An 18769-nucleotide genomic window follows, 5' to 3' on the forward strand; every position below is an offset into this window, starting at 1 on the left:
AACCATCAAACCCAGCCAGCCAGGAAGTGTAAAGATTTCGCAGGAAATACTTTCTAGATCAAAACAACTCTACTCCCGCGTTCCCCAGGAAAGGTACATCTTGGGACGTTGCTTATTTGTTTTAAGAAGTCTTAACAAAGTGTCTGGTTTTGCACCACTTTGGAAATTCTCCCAGCAAAGGGCTATTTTAGGTTACAGCCATCGTAGGGCAAAAGGTTGCTAAAATTCATTGGATAGCTGCTGAAACCACTATAGCCACTGGTGGGAATTAAAGGCAGTTCCTGATTTACAACCGTCCATTTAGCGACCAGTCAAAGTTACAAAGGCCCTGCAAAAACTAGACTTACGGCCGTTTTTCTCACTTAACGACGGTTGCAGCAGCATCACGGTCCAAATTCAGAACACTTGGCAATTGGTTCATATTTATGACGGTTGCAGGGTCCCCTTTGAGGACCTCGTGACAAGCAAAGTCAACGGGGAAGCCCGATTCACTTAACAACCGGGGATTACTCACTTAACAATCGCAGCGATCCACTTAACAACAGTGGCAAGAAAGGTCGCAACATGGGGCGAAATTCAGTGTTTTAACAAATGTCTCGCTTAGCAACAGAAGTCCAGGGCTCAATTGTGTTCGTAAGTCAAGGACTATCCGTGTGATGCCTTGGATTTGCCAAGTTTAGGGCTGCGAAATTAGAGCTGGCCAAAATGGGCAATATGCCATGTAGAGGACATCTGGATTTTTGCAGCTTATATCCAAAAAAAATCTAGTGTCCGGAAACGCAGCAGGAGGAAAAAAAAAAACTATTGTTCTAACTTTGTTTTTTGTTTTTTTTCCCCAAGCTGCATATATTTTCTTTTAACCAGGAGCCTGGTTTAGCTCTGCAGACTAAAGCACCGTAATTAACATCCAGCTGTCTGCAATTACACCAGTTCGAATCTCGCCAGGCTCAAGGTTGACTCAGCCTTCCATCCTTTCAAAGGTAGGTGAAATGAGGACCCAGTTTGTGGGGGCAATAAGCTGACTTTGTATAAATATACAAAAGTATGAAGGCTGTTGCTTAACGCATTGTAAGCCGCCCTGAGTCTTCGGAGAAGGGCGGCATATAAATCAAATTTAAAAAAATAAAAATAAAAAAAATGAAATTTCATCACGTACAGCGCTCCAAGGGTCTCCACCTCTAACATACACCACATAAACATGACAAAATAGATAGATGGATGATAGATAGATAGAGAGAGAGAGAGGGAAAGGGAGAGAGAGACAGAGATAGATAGATAGATAGAGATAGAGATAGAGAGAGGGGAGAGGGGGGGAGAGGAAGAGGGAGATAATTATGCATATACCCACATCTCTCTAAGGGTCTCCACCTCTAATATATACCACATAAACATAAACAAATAAATAAAACAAACAAAAAAACAAACAAACAAATAAATAAATGGAAATTTTGCATATACCCACATTTTAGGGTCTCCACCTCTTAATATACATCACATAAATAAGTAAATAAGTAAGTAAGTAAGTATAAGTAAGTAAGTAAATAAATAAATAAATAAATAGCAGATAAATAAATAAATGGAAATTATGCATACACCCACATCTTAGGGTCTCCACCTCTAATATATATCACATAAACCTGACAAAATGAATGAATGAATAAACTAATAAACAACCAGACAAATATATAAATAAATACATACATACATACATTCCTATATACATACATCATGTACCCAGATATATTATATGACACGGAGAAACAACACAGTTTACTTTGGATGTACACATGTACATGGAGAGAGAAACTAATCTTGCGCGTTGATGGTTTTCTTGCAGAGGTTTCATTAGCCAAGTAGGTGACCCACATCCACAAGAAAACCCAGAAGCTCAGAGAGCATCAAGGATCCCCTCCATCAAGGAGAGAAGCTTGACTATAACTGGACACGAGTTTGTCCAGTTGAGATCTCTCAAGTCCGAAAGGCCAATTCATTACAGGGGGAGGGGGAGAGAGAGAGAGAGAGAGGAGAGAGACGGGATCCCAGGATTCCAGGGCATCCTAACCCGCGAGAGAAGAAGAAAAGATCCCGTTCAAGCATCGGAAACGGCCGATTTGGACCAACTCGGCGCGCGTAAAAGTGGCTCCAAACTTTGCGCCAAGCGGCCGCGGACCGGGACCTGAGCGGAGGCGAACTCCTTACAGCGCCGAGAAAGACCCGTCGTCTCCCTTTCCCGACGGGATTCCCCAGGCGACCGGGGCATCCTAACCCGCGAGAGAGAAAGAAAAGATCCCGTTCAGTCACCAAAGAAAGCATCGGAAGCGAGCGCTTTGGATCAAGTCTGTGTGCGTAAAAGTGGCTCCAACTTTTGGAGCGGAGCCGCTCGGCCCGTTGTCACGGCCCTCTCCTCTCTCTCCCCCACTCTCTCTCTCATCTATCTCTTTCCCTCCCTCCCTCTCTCTTTCTGCCCCTCTCCCTCTTTCTCTCTCTCTTTCCCTCCCTCTTTCTCTCATCTCTCTCTTTTCCTCCCTCCCCCTCTCTCTTTCTCTTTCTCCCTCTCCCTCTCTCTTCCTCTCTCCCTCCCCCTCGCTTTCTCTCTCTCTTTCTCCTCCTCTCCCTCTCTTTCTCTCTCCCTTTCCCTCCCCCTCTCTCTCATCTCTCCCTCTCTTTCTCTCTCTTTCCCTCCCCGTCTCCCTTCCACTCTCCCTCCCCCTCGCTCTTTCTCCCCTCTCCCTTTTTCTCTCTCTCTTTCCCTCCCTCCCTCTCTCGTCTCTCTTTTCCTCCCTCCCCCTCTCTCTTTCTCCTCCTTCCCCTCTCCCTCTCTCCCTCCCCTCTCTCTTTCTCCCCCTCTCCCTCTCTTTCTCTCTGTCTTTGTTTCTTTCTTTCTCTCCCTCCCTCTTTCTCTCTCTCTGTTTCTTTCTTTCTCTCTGTCTTTCTCTCTTTCTCTCTTCCACTCTCCCTCGCTCTCTTTCTGCCCCTCCCCCTTTCCCTCTCTCCCTCCTCTCTCTTTCTCCCCCTCTCCCTCTCTTTCTCTCTGTCTTTGTTTCTTTCTTTCTCTCCCTCCCTCTTTCTCTCTCGCTCTCTGTTTCTTTCTCTCTCTCACCCTCCCTCTTTCTCTCTCTCTCTCTGTTTCTTTCTCCCTCTCTCTCTCTCTCTCTGTTTCTTTCTCTCTCTCTCTCTTTGTTTCTTTCTCTCTCTCTCTCTCTGTGTTTCTTTCTCTCTCTCTCTCTGTTTCTTTCTCTCTCTCTCTCTCTCTCTCTCTCTCTCTCTCTCTCTCTCTCTTTCTCTCTCTCTCTCTCTCTTTTTCTCTCTCTCTCTGTTTCTTTCTTTCTTTCTCTCTTTCTCTCTCTCTCTCTTTCACTCTCTCTCTTCCACTCTCCCTCGCTCTCTCTCTCTTTCTCCCCCTCTCCCTCTCTGTCTTTGTTTCTTTCTTTCTCTCCCTCCCTCTCTCTCTCTCTCTCTCTCTCTCTCTGTTTCTTTCTCTCTCTCTTTGTTTTTCTCTCTCTCTCTCGGATCCTTGAAGGCTTCAAGGTGTGCCGGGGAAAGAGAGGCGGGACACGGGTTCCCCCCGCAGGGTCGTGTGAACGCAGCCGTCTCTCGCGCCTTCCTGCTTACCTGGAGGTTTTTGCCAGGCGCCGACCTCGCGGGGGGAAAGGAAGTGACTCCGAGGAAATCTTTACTTTCTCTTTCTCCTCTTCGGTTGCTCCTTCCTGATTTGTTCCCGGCCGGGCCCATCCTCCGCCGGCTTCGGGAAAGCGCCCCGGGAAGGGCTGGGCGACCAGGGAGACGCCACCGAAAGCCAGCCGGAGGCGGCGGGGGTCACCTGGCCGCTGCCGAGTTTCTCCGGCGCGCAGGAGCCCCGCGTGGGCTGTGGGCGGAGGAGCTGCTCGGAGGAGCTGGGGCTTTGGAGAGTTCTGCCAGTCGGAAGTTCAACGGGGAGAGCGCTCCCCACTGGCCTGTGCGGAGGGAAGAGCCCGGGCAAGGCAGGCAGGCAGGCAGGCAGGCAGGCTCTTTAAGCGCTGGAAGGAAGGAGATTTACCAGGGCGCGTGTGAGCTGGGCTTTTCCTTGGAAAGTCCTTTCTTTCTTTCTTTCTTTCTTTCTTTCTTTCTTTCTTTCTTTCTTTCTTTCTTTCTTTCTTTCTTTCTTTCTTTCTTTCTTTCTTTCTTTCCTTCCTTCCTTCCTTCCTTCCTTCCTTCCTTTTTTTCCTTTTTTCCCACTCCTTCTTTATTTTCACTTCCTTGCTTCTTCTCTTTCCTTCCTTCCTTTCCTTTTCTTTTCCCTTTCTGCCTCCCTCCCTCCCTCCCTCCATCTCTCCCTTCCTCCCTCTCTCCCTCCCTCCATTTTCCTTTTTTCTCATTCCTTCTTTCTTTTCCCTTCCTTCTCTTTCCTTCTTTCCTTCTTTCCTTCCTTTCCCTCTTTCTTCCTCCCTTCCTCCCTTCTTCTCTACCTTCCTCCCTCCCTCCTTTCTTTCTTTCTTTCCTTCCCTTTCCTTCTTTTCCTTCCTTCCTTCCTTCCTTTTTTCCGTCCTTCCCTTTCCTTCCTTCCTTTGCTTTATCCTTTTCTTTCTCCCTCCCTCCTTCCCTCCACCTCTACTTTCCTCCCTCCCTCCCTCCCTCCCTCCCCTCCTTTCTTCCCATTTCTTCTTTATTTTCACTTCCTTCCTTCTTCTCTTTCCTTCCTTCCTTCCTTTCCTTTTCTTTTCCCTTTCTGCCTCCCTCCCTCCCTCCCTCCGTCTCTACCTTCCTCCCTCTCTCCCTCCCTCCCTTCCTTTTCCTTTTTCCTTTTTTCTCATTCCTTCTTTTCCCTTCCTTCTCTTTCCTTCTTTCCTTCCTTCCCCTCTTTCTTCCTCCCTTCCTCCGCTCTTCTCTACCTACCTACCTCCTTTCTTTCTTTCTCTCTTTCTTTCTTTCTTTCTTTTCTTCCCTTTCCTTCTTTTCCTTCCTTCCTTCCTTTCCTTTTTCCTTTCTTCCCTTTCCTTCCTTCCTTTGCTTTATCCTTTTCTTTCTCCCTCCCTCCTTCCCTCCACCTCTACTTTCCTCCCTCCCTCCCTTCCTTCCTTTTTTCCTTTCTTCCTATTCCTTCTTTATTTTCACTTCCTTCCTTCTTCTCTTTCCTTCCTTTCCTTTTCTTTTCCCTTTCTGCCTCCCTTCCTCCCTCCATCTCTACCTTCCTCCCTCTCTCCCTCCCTCCCTCCCTTTTCCTTTTTCCTTTTTTCTCATTCCTTCTTTTCCCTTCCTTCTCTTTCCTTCTTTCCTTCCTTCCCCTCTTTCTTCCTCCCTTCCTCCGTTCTTCTCTACCTACCTACCGCCTTTCTTTCTTTTTTCTTTTCTTCCCTTTCCTTCTTTTCCTTCCTTCCTTCCTTTCCTTTTCTTTTCCCTTTCTGCCTCCCTTCCTCCCCGTCTCTACCTTCCTCCCTCCCTCCCTTCCTTTTCCTTTTTCCTTTTTCCTCATTCCTTCTTTCTTTTCCCTTCCTTCTCTTTCCTTTCTTCCTTTCCCTCTTTCTTCCTCCCTTCTTCTCTACCTTCCTCCCTCCCTCCCTCCCTTCTTTCTTTCTTTCTTTCTTTCTTTCTTTCTTTCTTTCTTTCTTTCTTTCTTTCTTTCTTTTCTCCAGCAAAGATAAAGATAAACAGAAAGACAGACTCATCACAATATATGTCTCTCTCTTGCCTTCCCCCCCCCTCTCTCTCTCTCTTTCTTTTTCCACTTTTATCATCTTATAAGTAACTCAAGGCAGGGAACATAACCAAAACACTTTTCTCTTCCTTCAAGGGTTTTAGAGATGAGTTTGCTGGTTTGCTGTTCTTCTCCTTACATGTCTAACCAGGCTACTAAATTAAGCTCCGTTTCAGGGTTTACATAACAGAGTCAGTCTTAAGAGCTCTCGTTTGTGCAACCTTTTCACTCAGCTACATCCATAGGATAAAATGAACCCTCTTATCATGCTATGCCAAAGCAGGCATTTTTTTGCTGCCTGAGTTAAGTGCATTTGGGTGACTAAAAAACAAAAATGAGCCTTGGTAGTACAGTGGTCTAAAGCACCCTGTTATTAAGACCAGCTGCTTGCAATTACTGCAGGTTCGAATCTCGCCAGGCTCAAGGTTGACTCAGCCTTCCATCCTTTCTAAGGTAGGTAAGTTGAGGACCCAGTTTGTGGGGGCAATAAGCTGACTTTGTATAAATATACAAAAGGATGAAGGCTATTGCTTAGCACATTGTAAGCTGCCCTGAATCTCCGGAGAAGGGTGGCATCTAAATAAATTTAATTTATTTTTTTTTTAAAAAATGAAGTATTTGTGGTCAGATTTTGAATGAAAATGCCTGTTCCACTGAATTGTATTGGATTTGCTTCCAAGGACTGCCAATAAGATTTCATGTAGAACTCCACTTCTAAAAATATATTCATTCATTACAGTAACAAGAATCAAGATTGATTGGATATGTCTAAAGCAGGGGTCAGCAACCTGCAGCTCCGGAGCTGCATGCGGCTCTTTGAGCCCTCTGCTGTGGCTCCCTGTCAGGTGATCCCACCACTGGCTGGCCCCGCCCTTCGTCCTCCCCTCTCAGTCATTCCTCGCCTGGCCTGAGAAGGTGAGGACGACGATGGGGGGGGGATGGAGAAGCGGCCAGAGAGAGGGGGAGAGAGTGGGAGAAGAGAGGAACGGAGGGGGGAGAGAGAGAGATGTCGAAAGGATTTTGTGGTTCCCGGTGTTTTTAACAATTAGTTCTCTGCCCTAATGACCGGCTGGGTAGGGATGGCTAGGGGGGAGTCATGTGACTGGTGGAAGTGAGTGACATTGAGCTGGCCACGCCCAACCAGGTTTTGTGGCTCCCGGTGTTTTCTTTTCTGTGGGAAACAGGTCCAAATGTGTATTTAAATGTGTATTTGTGTATTTAAGGTTGCAGACCTCTCGTTTAAAGAAAAGTAAATGGGAGGAAGATTGCCCCAAAAGAAAGAAAAAAAGACAAATTAGCATTTGCACAGCATATATTTATATAGTTTACTTTATTGTCATTGCACTTCGTACCACGAAATTAAAATGCCATCTTCAGTGCACATTATACTTGAAAAATAAAACACAAACACACATCCTTCATATTCTATACAACTGAATTGAAAAACCCCTGATATTGCATTAATATTGCACTATACAGCAGAATTCAGTATAGTTACTGCTCTGGGATAGAAGCTGTTTTTCAGCCTATTTGTTTTTATTGTCCTGTACCGTCTGCCAGATGGTAATAGTTCAAAAAAAAAAATGGGTACCTAGGATGAGATGGATCTTTAAGAATATATTTATGGTTTGTACTGAAAAAGTACATGTATAGAGCTTCTTGGGAGAATCTTGAGTGGTCTGTTCCATTATTTACAACACGTTGGACTCAAGGTAAAGGGTTTAAGGCCTTGAGATAAGTATTATCAACTGTTAAGGGCTGTAATCAAAGTGTAACCTCCGGCTACAGGAAAAGGATCAAAGGTTGAGGAAAAAAACAGCAGAAGCTTTCTAAGATTACAATACCTCTCTACAAAACAGTAAAACAAAACAGATGAACAGGCTATAAAATCAAAAGCCATTCAAGTATTCTTTTTTTTAAAAAAAATAAAACAACATTTGCCCCCAATACTTTGCTGCTAAATTGGTGAAGTAATTGCTAAATGTGAGCTGAATCCACGGAATACAAGATTATTATTTTTTTAAATCCTCATTGCAGAGCCTTGAAAATAACACAACAATTACGACAAGGAGGGTTGATAATGGGTTTACATTTTATCCTACTAGATTTGGGCTCTACACTTAATTGAAACATCATTTATTCAGCCTAATGGTCGTCTTCTTGTGTCATATTCATCATCGGACATTGGTGATCGTATTTTTATCAACAGCTGCACGAAAAAGTGCTACTGAGTTTTGTCCAAATCAGTCCCTGAGATTTTGGATGATATTCTTCTGCCTGGACCTCATTTGTCTTCAATATTTCCCTGGAAGATTAAGTGAAGAATGCCGTATTTTTCCGGGTGTTGCATCCCATGTCCAAAATATTCTAACTTTCTCTTTAAAAAAAAAAAAAAAAAAAATATTGCATTTTTTTCTCTTTACATATCTCTATTACATATTTAACAGATCTATGACATTATTCATACAACTAGAACCAATATTCAGTACATTATATATGTTCTATTTCTAAACACTCTATACCTTTATGTACGTTTCCATTCCTTATTTCTATTATCTATCCATTCATGCCATTTCTCCCATACCGCATAATATTCTGAGTCATCCTTTCCCTTTAACTCTAATGTGAGTTTATCCATTTCCGCGCAATCAAATATTTTTTGAATAACTAATCCCTCTGGCGCAGGGATGAAATGCTCCCGGTTCGGACCATATCGCCTGATCCGGTAGTGAATGTGGCGGGTGGTTCGGAGAACCGGTAGCAAAAATCCCTGTCCTCCCCCCCCCCACATGCCCAGCTAAGCCGCACGATCATCAGAGGCTTTTTTTTTTTACTTTTAGAAGCATTTTTTCTACAACCTCTTCCGACGAAAAAATGCTTTTAAAAGTAAAAAAAAAGCCTCTGATGATCGCGTGGTTCAGCTGGGATCGTCAGAGGCTTTTCAAAGAATTTTTTTCTGCAACCTCTTGGCCGAAGAGGTGGTAAAAAAAATGCTTTGAAAAGTCTCTGACGATCCCAGCTGAGTTGCCTGATCCGCAGAGAGGCATTTTTTAAAAAGCCTCTCTGACGATCCCACCTGAGTTGCCTGATCGGCAGAGGCTTTTCAAAGCATTAGAAAAAATGCTTTGAAAAGTTAAAAAAAAAAAAAAGTTGGCCATGCCCACCCAGTCACATTACCCAACCCCCACCAAGCCACGCCCACAGAACCGGTAGTAACAAATTTTACATTTCACCCCTGCTCTGGCGGTATACTATCTTTCTTCCAATACTGTGCAAAAGCAATCCTTGCCATCGTTAATATATGTAACATTAAATATTTTATCCTTTTATTGTATTTCGTCCTAAATATCCCCAAAAGAAACAATTCCAGTTTAAGTTCTATTTGACACTTAGTTAGAACCTGCAGCCATTTCTGTATCTTTGTCCAATATCTTTTCGTTTCGGGGCATGGCCACCATGAGTGAAAGAAGGTACTTGTCCCTGTTTACATTTCCAACTTAACTTTAGCTTTTTGATGGTTTTGATGATTTCCCTTGGCTTTCCCAGGGAGCTTATTCCCCCACCCCCATTTCTGATTTTGTCAACCCAACGTATATGTAACAGCCGCCTCTCAATCCACATTTCAAATGCTTCTAGTCCCTTCCAAGAGGCTTTCTGTCAGAGACCAACTCTCCACTCCGTAGAGCAGGATAGAAAAGATGTAGCATCTGACAAGCCTGGTTATAATGAGCCGAGATGGCGCAGTGGTTAGAGTGCAGTACTGCAGCTACTTCAGCTGACTGCTAGTTCAGCAGATCAGCAGATCAAATCTCACCGGCTCAAGGTTGACTCAGCCTTCCATCCTTCCGAGGTGGGTAAAATGAGGACCCAGATTGTTGGGGGCAATATGCTATTTAGTATACTGTCTTTGGTGTAAGCTACCCAGAGTCCTCGGAGAGTGGGCGGCACAGAAATATTTATTATTATTATTCAAAAATATGAATAATAAGTAAATAAATAAATAAATCTTAGGCTTGTGTTGTGACTGCAGAAGACCTTATGGTCTAGTGGTGTCTTATTTATTTTAAATTTTATTTTAATTCACTTTTAAAAAATATTTTTATAAATAATTCTAGGCCCGTGATGGCGAACCTATGATTTTTTTTCTTTGAGGACAACGACTATGCAGTCCTTGGTGCTCTCTGAGCTTGGTTGTTTTCTTGCAGATGTTTTATTACCCAACTAGGTAACATAATCAGTGCTAGAAGTGTCAGATATTGCCTGCATATGATGCACCAGAGACTAGAAGGGGTTAAGTCTTTACAGACATCACATGTGACAATATCAGCCAATGAACTCTCTTATTGGACTCTTACCTAGAAACCACTTGGATATCTTCCCCTTTTTTCCCTCTCTCTCATCTATCTCTCAGCGAGACAACACGTGAACTTCTCTCTCTTCTCAACATCTGAGTCATACAGTTAGGGTAAAAATGCAATAGGACACCCTGTTCATTATTGTATGCATGTATATATTTGTAAATAGTAAAATAACTTTTTGAACCTGAAGCTGTATTGACCAAATAACTTCCTCATAGAACCAAATGAGCATGACCACCAATATATATCTGATAAGAAGGGTGTGGGGTGAGGAGCAGGATGGGATATCCCTTAATTATAATAATGGTAAAATCCCCTAGGCATGTTAAAACCAATACAGAAGTGCACTGATGTGACAATGAAGTCAAATGGGGTAGAAGCAGGGGTGAAATCCAGCAGGTTCTGACAGGTTCTGGAGAACCAGTAGCGGAAATTTTGAGTAGTTTGGAGAACCGGCAAATACCACCTCTGGCTGGCCCCAGAGTGGGGTGGGAATGGGGATTTTGCAGTATCCTTCCCCCAGGAGTGGGGAGGGAAGGGGGGATTTTGCAGTATCCTTCCCCTGCCACGCCCACCAAGCCACGCCCACAGAACCAGTAGTAAAAAAATTTGGATTTCACCACTGGGTAGAACTATTGTAACTCGAGGATCACCTGTGTGATCCTACATATATATATGTATGTATCAGTGGTGGGTTCCTCCCGGTTCGGTCTGGTTCGGCCGAGCCGGTAGCGGTGACGATATGACATCACCAAACCGGTTCTCCCGCCCTCCCACACCCCGCACCCCCCACGTTATTCTTACCTTTTATTTGGTCTCACCCCCAATCTATTGCTGCCTCCTGAGTCCCAGCTGATGACTTGAGGGGAAAAAACAGTTTAAACTCTTGCCGGGGGGCTTCAAAGGGCCGTCCTACAGCTGATCAGTGTTAAAAGCAAACAAATGAGTCGGGTCGTAAGTGCGAGGACTGGTCGTAAGTGCGAGGACCATCCAGAAATGACTGACCAGCTAGCCACGCCCACCTAGTCACATGACCTCCAAGCCACACCCACAAAATAAGCCATGCCCACAGAACCGGTAGTAAAAAAATTTAGAACCCACCCCTGGTATGTATGTATATAAATATACTCTGTGTGTGTGTGTGTATATATATATATATATATCCCAAAGGTAGCAGTGTCATCAGTTCACCTTTTAAAGGCACATCCTTACCTGTAAACAAATCCAAGACTTACTACCCCGAGCTTCATTCTGACAAAGCCACACCCATTTGTCACCTAGTAACTCTTTGCCATCAACAGCAGTTCAACATTTCCTTGCCAAGGTGACTTCCTGTCCAGAACTGGTTGGAAAGAACAGAAAGGTTGAGATTTTGTCTCGATGTAAAAGGAGGAGGAGAAGGGGGGAAAAAAGCAATTCACTATTAGTTTAAGAATTTGTCAGGGAAGCCATGGAAACCATCGTCGGCCACCCAGATCAAATTTTAGAGAAGATCCAGCATTACAATCTGAAGTTAAAGAAATCTGTTCTGAAAGGAAACCATCAGGATGGCGAGAAGGTTATGGAATGTCCATCAAAATTAACTCCGCTCCTTCTAGTTTTGGTCAAAACTCTTAGTCAACAATTGAAGTTCACAACGGAAGTTCTCCAAAATACCTACCAGTTGTTGAATATAGTCTATGATCAACATCAGCAAGAGGTATCCTGCCCAGGTAAGTAATATTAAATTGTCAACCACAAGTAGGGTTCAATGTTGAGTACGCCTATGAATCAAAAGCTCTGACTTCAGCTGTAAAGTTAAATATGTAAATCAGATTCCATTTGTCTCCCGGGGAATCCAAATTGTGCACCTTTCTAGAACTGTATCTCCCATAAAAGATATTTTAAGAACCCGTGTTTCCTTCTCTTGACTTCAGCCTAGGTGGTTTAAAATAGCCACGTCTTCTTCTATGTTATTCGTGGAATACAGGTAGCCCTCAATGTACGACCGCAACTTGAGATGAAAATTTATGTTGCTAAGTGAGAAGTTTGCTCAGTGAGTTTTGCCCCGTTTTTAGGACTTGTCACATTTGTTAAGTGAATCGCTCCACAACTGAGCCGTAAATTTATGTTGCTAAGTGAGAAGTTTGCTCAGTGAGTTTTGCCCCGTTTTTAGGACTTAACTTGTCACATTTGTTAAGTGAATAGCTCCACAACTGAGCCGTAAATTTATGTTGCTAAGTGAGAAGTTTGTTCAGTGAGTTTTGCCCCATTTTTATGATGTTTCTTCTTGTGTTTGTGAAGTGAATCGCTCCAGTTGTAAAATTACAACCCCGTTGTTAAGTGAATCTGATTTCCCCATTGACTTTACTCGTCAGAAGGTCGCAAAAGGGAATTATATGACACACACACACACCCAGGACGCTGTGACTGTCATAAATCAGAACCACCAATCCGAATTTAAATCATGTAATCACAGGGATGCTTGCAACGGTCCTAAATGTGGAAAACGGTTATAAGCCTCTTTTTTCAGTGCAAGTTTGTAAATTTGAATGGTCCCTAAGAGAACTGTTGTAAGTCGAGGACTAACTGTACATACGGATGAGATGAGAAACCATTAAAAAACATGTAAAGTAATATTTTAGCTCGGTAATTTACTAAACCGATTCCATGGTTTAGTAAATTATTATTTAGTAAATTTGAATTAAAATTCAAAATAAATGTCCAAAGAACTTATCTCTGTAATTGGTTTGTACTCCTATTCTCCAAGCTTTATTCCACAGATATTAGCAACTAATCACAATGACTAATTAATCTCTAATCACAATGACTAATTACTTCCCAAGTTATTTCTATTGATTTCTGTTAGATCAAGTTGTTTTTAAAGGAGAAAAACCAGTAGTGAGGTTAGGGGTGGGGGAGGCTTGCCCTAATGGGAAAAGTAGAGGCAGTTCTTGACTTACGACTGCAATTGAGGCCAAAATTTCTGTCACTAAGCGAGACGGTTGTTCAGTGAACTTTGCTCCGTATAACAACTTTTCTTGCCGCGGTTGTTAAGCGAAATGATGCAATTGTTCAGTTAGTAACACGGTTGTAAAATGAATCTGGCTTCCCCACTAACTGTGTTTGCAGGAAGTGAAAAATAGTTGTTTTTCAGAGCCATTGTAACTTCGAACAGTGATTTAAGTGAATTGTTGTAACCTTTGTCATTTCAAACGGTTGTAGGGTGAGGATTAACTGGCCACCTCTTACCCCAAATTTAATGTCCAGAAAATTGGAAGTTGGGAAGTTGTGGGTAGGTCTATATGTGCATTATTGTTTCAGCCAGGGTTTTCCTATTTAAATCAAGATGTTTATATAGCCATAGTTCGGTGAAATCCCAATTCACTATTTTCTAGGCTTTATCAGACATTAACCAGCATTTTGCTGTCTGTTGTAAGACTTAAGGGAGACTAGAATAGATCTATTTCTGACTTATTTGTCTTCATCAGTTATTTGACCGTTTCAGGGAGGAGTCATAAGATGAGGGTGTGGCTAACTGATGAAGACAAATAAGTCAGAAATAGATCTATTTTAGTCTCCCTTAAGTCTTACAACAGACAGCAAAATGCTGGTTAATGTCTGATAAAGCCTAGAAAATAGCGAATTGGGATTTCACTGAACTATGGCTATATAAACATCTTGATTTACGTAGGAAAAACCCTGGCTTGAAACAATAATGCATATATACATACATACATACATACATACATACATACATACATACATACATACATACATTTGTTTTCTTTTCTTTTCCTAGGCCTTTATGTGTATTTCTCTTTAGCCAGGTTCTTCCTACGTAAACCAAGATTTTGGTTTACTTGGAAGAACCTGGCTAAAGAGAAATACATATATATACCACGGGAGATCAAGGAAAAGCATGTGGTTTGTTGCACAATTAAAACTTTTTTATTAGTTTATCAAACTATAAAATACAAAGAAAAAAACCATGAAAAAGTAAGAAAAGAGGAAGGGAATAGGAGCGGGTACAGTGCAGCGGTGGATTTCGCATTATGTTACTACCGGTTCGCCACCTGCATGCACAATTGCTTCATCTGCGCATGCCCCCGGTTCGCGCATGTGCGTACCTTCCATGCATCCACCTGGCCTCAAAAACGTGCCTAAATAGGATGGCATAGAGCCGGAGCGGGTGGGTGAACCGATCCGAACCGAACCGGCTGAATACCACCTATGGTATAGTGTAAAGGGAGAAAACAAAGGAAAAAAGGCACCAACTTCCGACTCTCGAAGGTAACAACATTACAACTGCAACTCTTTTGCTTTTACACAGCACTATGTACAAGCCATTTCTATAACAATAAGCCTGCCTAATTTACAAAAACAGAATCAAAGTTTCATTTTTTTTTTCTCTCTCTCTCATGGCAAACCCAAACCCAGTTTCGAAAAGTATGTGGTTCTTGTTATGTCGTTGGGTTTCGATTAAGCTATCATTTGGAGACATTTGTACATTAAGCGCCCTATTCTGGGTAATTTTGATCTGGGTGATTTGATGGTTTACTTCAAGTCAGAGGTAAAAGACAATATCTTCTCTGGGAGTTTGGAGTAAAATGTGAAATAAATCTAGGGAATCTAAGAGGAAACAGGTCTGTTCTGGAGGTCCATCCTATTGAGTTCAATTTACTTCTCGCCACATAAACAGATATAACCGTGATGGCGAATCTATGGCACTCGTGCCACAGGTGGCACACAAAGCCCTGTCTGCAGGCACGCGAGCCATTGCCCCAGCTCAGTTCCACTGTGCATACACGTGTGTCTCCTGCCGGCCACCTGATTTTCAGATCTCTGCTGCACATGCGTGGGGGATGGGGCTCATGCGGGAGATGCGCGCACATGTGTGGGGGCAGGGCATGTGCGGGGGGGGTCGCGTGCGCATTGCATTATGGGTTATGTGTGGGGAGGCCTACTATGCCCAAAACGGGGCATGGGGGGGCAGCGCAGCCCCCCCTCTCCCTCATGGCATGTTTTTGCTCCCAGGAGGCTGCAAGGAGGCCTACTAGGCCCAAAACATGCACACTTTCGGCATGCGACAACAAAAAGGTTAGCCATCACTGGGATATAGAATTGCCTGTTTGGGGGCTTTTTTTCTGAAGCTTCTTTCAGAGGCTTTTTTTCTGTAGTTTCTTTCAGAGGCTTTTTTCTGAAGCTTCTTTCAGAGGTTTTTTTTCTGTAGTTTCTTTCAGAGGCTTTTTTCTGAAGCTTTTTTAAGAGGCTTTTTTTCTGAAGCTCTGTTTGGAGGCTTTTTTTAGCCTCTGAAACCTCCGTTTGAGAGGCTGGGCAAGGCTACATTCCTGTAGTCCTTCTTTCCATTAGACTAGACATACAGTACCCAATTCCTGAAGAACAGGCTGATTTGCTCTCAGAAAGTGGCTTATTTTAGTGAAAACATTAAATTCCTAAGAAAACGAAGCCCTTCGTCAGCCAAATGCCCTCACATTAACCTACTAGTAGTGCATTTGTAGTTGCTCACTTTCAAATAAGATCTCTGAAGGCGTTTGTTCATTCATTCGTTCGTTCGTTCATTCATTCATTCATTTATTTGTTCATTCATTTGTTCATTAAATCATTCATTCATTCATTCATTCATTCATTCGTTCATTAAATCATTCATTCATTCATTATTTTGAAGAGCAACTAAGACAATTAAAGGCCTGGAGACTAAAACGTAGGAAGAACCGTTGCAGGATTTGGGTTTGGCTAGTCTAGAGAAAAGAAGAATTAGATGGGGACATGATAGCAGCCTTCCAGTTTTGGAGGGGCTGCCACAAAGAAGAAGGGGTCCACTTATTTTCCAAAGCACCAAAAGGCACGAGTAGAAACAAGGGACGGAAAGTTACCAAGGAGAGAAGCAACCTGGAATTAAGGAGAAACTTCCTAACAGTGAGGACAATTAACCAGTGGAACACAGCTTGCCTTCAGAAGTTGTAGGTGCTTCATTACTGGAGGTTTTAAAGAAGAGACTGGACAGGCCATTCATCTGAAATGGTATAAGGTCTCCTGCTTGCAGGGGTTGGAGTAGAAGACCTCCAAGGTCCCTTCCAGCTTCATTCTGATTCTGATATCTATAACCAAGGAGTCTGTTTGCAGCAATGGCCAGCAGATGGCTCTGAAGGACGTTAAACTTGGGTTTCTTCTTATCTTACGGGAGCTTAGCGTCTGCTATCCAGCCAAGTTATTCAGTCTCTCGTTATCAGGAACCCTGGCAGAACTTTTGACCCCACAGGAGGCACCATCAAGTTAGCTAGACACCCTCAGGCCTTTAGCTGGGCATGGCTAGACAAGAATCTTTATTGAAGGCAAGGATGAAGCTGCGTAGCAGTTGGAATAGGAAGTCAACGGTCTTTCCCTCTGCTAAAAATCTTCACATTTGTTAAGTGAATCACTGCAGTGGATAAGTTAGTGGTACGGTTGTGTTGTGGCCCGTCAGCGGCCTGTGCAGCTGGTAGCTGATTCCGACAACGAGGAGGCTGGTGTGGTGCTGCACCAGCAGCCTGTGCAGCTGACACTCGAGTCAGACAGTGAGGAGGCTGGAGAAGATGTGGTGCCAGAGGCGGGGATTCAGCCAGGGCCTTCACAACCTCCAGAAGTTCCCATAAGTGAAGAGGAAGAAGAGGAGGAGCCTCTTCTCGATGCACGGGCGCGCAGAGCTGCCAAAAGGCAGGAGTGGCTCCTCAGGAGGAGGTCTCCTCGAGAGTAAGGCTTGGGGATAATTGGCTACTCCCTTAGCCTATTTAAGGAAGGACGACAACAGGCAATTTGCAGGGAACAACTTTGTTCACTCTCCTTCGCATCCTGATCTTAGTTCTGTTACGGAAGAAAGGAATTAAAGAGACATCCCTTCAGAGCAGACAAGAATCAGTTATTTATTATTGCAATAAGGATCAGATTGGTATTGTGACCACAAGATCTGAACAAAGTATAAAATGGAGACCTCAGTCTTCATACATTTTCAAACAAAGGATTCTGTTAACTCAGCAGTTCTTATCATTACAAACATTTGTTACACCAAATGACATTTTCTTTACCAAGTTTGTTACTATCTTTGCAAAACAGTTATAATTCTTCTTGTAAATCACCGAAGCATAGATTCAAATGATCTCTTGTTGATACAACAATATGGTCATCCTTGTCTCTCTGACCTTCAAAGTGTAAATCACCAAAATGTCTTTATCTGTGACAACTGAGGGGCAACTGAGGGGCCTCTCCTCACTGGTTCTACATCAAAGAAGGAATGCATCAACTGGATACATTTGCAAGCACAATTTCTCTTCTACAATACTATGAACAAAGAGGGCCCTTCAGTGATCATCTAGCTGGACCCGCTTTTCCTACTTTAGTTCTCTTATCAGTTTCCTGCAAATTGCTTCTGGGCGCAGAAAATACTGGGGCAGTGGCTGGGGCCTCCACTGGATTAGTGGCCAGAATTGTGGAAACCTTTTGGGAAAAGTGTATTTTCTAAAACTAGCTAATAACACCACTTTTTTTGGAGTAAAATTATATATCAATAGAAAGATAATTTAGTCAAGAATGCAATGCAATAACTTTTATGAAGGATTTGCTATTAGAATAGCAGTTACAGTATAAAGAAGAAAAGTGAAACACGTAGAAAAAACGAGATGTACAAAAATGATCCCCATATCAGTTAATACTTAATTGGGTAACCTTTAGCATGAATGACGGCCTTACGACGTCTTCCCATGGAGTGAACCAAGTCTTTTAGTTCCGCAGCTGTTATAATGTGAAACCAAGATTGAATGATGGCTTCTATTAACTGGGTTTTATTGCTGGGTCGCTTCTGACTAACAAGTTTCTTTAGCTGACTCCATAGATTTTTCAATGGGGTTAAGGTCTGGGCTATTCCCAGGTCATTCCATCAGTGGAATAGGATTATCTTGAAACTCAATAATAATAATAATAATAATAATAATAATAATAATAATAATAATAATAATAATAATAATAATAATAATAATAATAATAATAATAAAAAAAAATGGTGTTATTAGCCATCAAACCTCAAAAATATACTTTCCCTAAAAGGTTTCCACAATTTTAGCCACTACTGTACAGCCATATTGTACCATAAACACCAGATTATCTTTGGAAGCTATCCTCCCCATTTATTAATGCTCTCAATATCCGGAGGTTTCATGATCAATTGCTCTGTTTAGTCTCTGCCTGAGGAGGAAGACTTTGGCAAACACCCAACTTTCTGAGACACATACAGAGAAAAGATTAGCCTGGGAGTCTTTCCGGAGACTGTCAAAACATTTCTTACCATTTAATTGCAAAGTGAAGGTTTCAGGAACAATGGGTTTGGAAAGGGAAGGGGAAGGGAAAGGGACGGGAAAGGGAAGGGAAGGGAGGGGATAGGAAGGGAAGGGAGGGGATAGGAAGGGAAAGGAAAAGGGAATAGGAGAGAGGAGAGGAGAGGAGAGGAGAGGAGAGGAGAGGAGAGGAGAGGAGAGGAGAGGAGAAGAGAAGAGAAGAGAAGAGAAGAGAAGAGAAGAGAAGAGAAGAGAAGAGAAGAGAAGAGAAGAGAAGAGAAGAGAAGAGAAATAAATGGAATGGGATAGGAGAGGAGAGGAGAGGAGAGGAGAAGAGAAGAGAAGAGAAGAGAAGAGAAGAGAAGAGAAGAGAAGAGAAGAGAAGAGAAGAGAAGAGAAATAAATGGAATGGGATAGGATAAGATAGGAGAGGA

The 18769-nt window shown here is 42.8% G+C and overlaps 2 protein-coding genes across 7 annotated transcripts in view; one reads left to right on the forward strand and one right to left on the reverse strand.

The window, feature by feature from the left end:
• The window catches only part of ARAP2 (ArfGAP with RhoGAP domain, ankyrin repeat and PH domain 2), a 163346-nt gene extending 159389 nt beyond the window's left edge, over nucleotides 1–3957 (reverse strand). Inside the window, exon 1 of one of the 2 annotated variants that reach the window (XM_087874954.1) lies at nucleotides 3613–3957. The gene's annotated coding sequence lies outside the window, so the exon portion shown is untranslated. The remainder of the gene's footprint in view (nucleotides 1–3612) is intronic. The other variant, XM_087874955.1, reaches the window with a different exon arrangement.
• DTHD1 (death domain containing 1) overlaps nucleotides 1990–18769 on the forward strand; it is a 54403-nt gene continuing 37623 nt past the window's right edge. For 2 of the 5 annotated variants that reach the window (XM_087874957.1, XM_087874958.1), the window contains exon 1: nucleotides 11385–11741. In XM_087874957.1, the coding sequence (XP_087731083.1) occupies nucleotides 11480–11741 (262 nt within the window). In that variant the 5' untranslated portion in view covers nucleotides 11385–11479. Of the gene's footprint in view, nucleotides 2343–6410; nucleotides 6587–11384; nucleotides 11742–18769 lie in introns of those variants that run through there. The other 3 variants (XM_087874960.1, XM_087874959.1, XM_087874956.1) reach the window with 3 other exon arrangements.

This window comes from Pantherophis guttatus, chromosome 8 (assembly GCF_059756535.1).
Source record: "Pantherophis guttatus breed Tessera chromosome 8, ASM5975653v1, whole genome shotgun sequence".
NCBI classification, from domain to species: Eukaryota; Metazoa; Chordata; class Lepidosauria; order Squamata; family Colubridae; genus Pantherophis; species Pantherophis guttatus.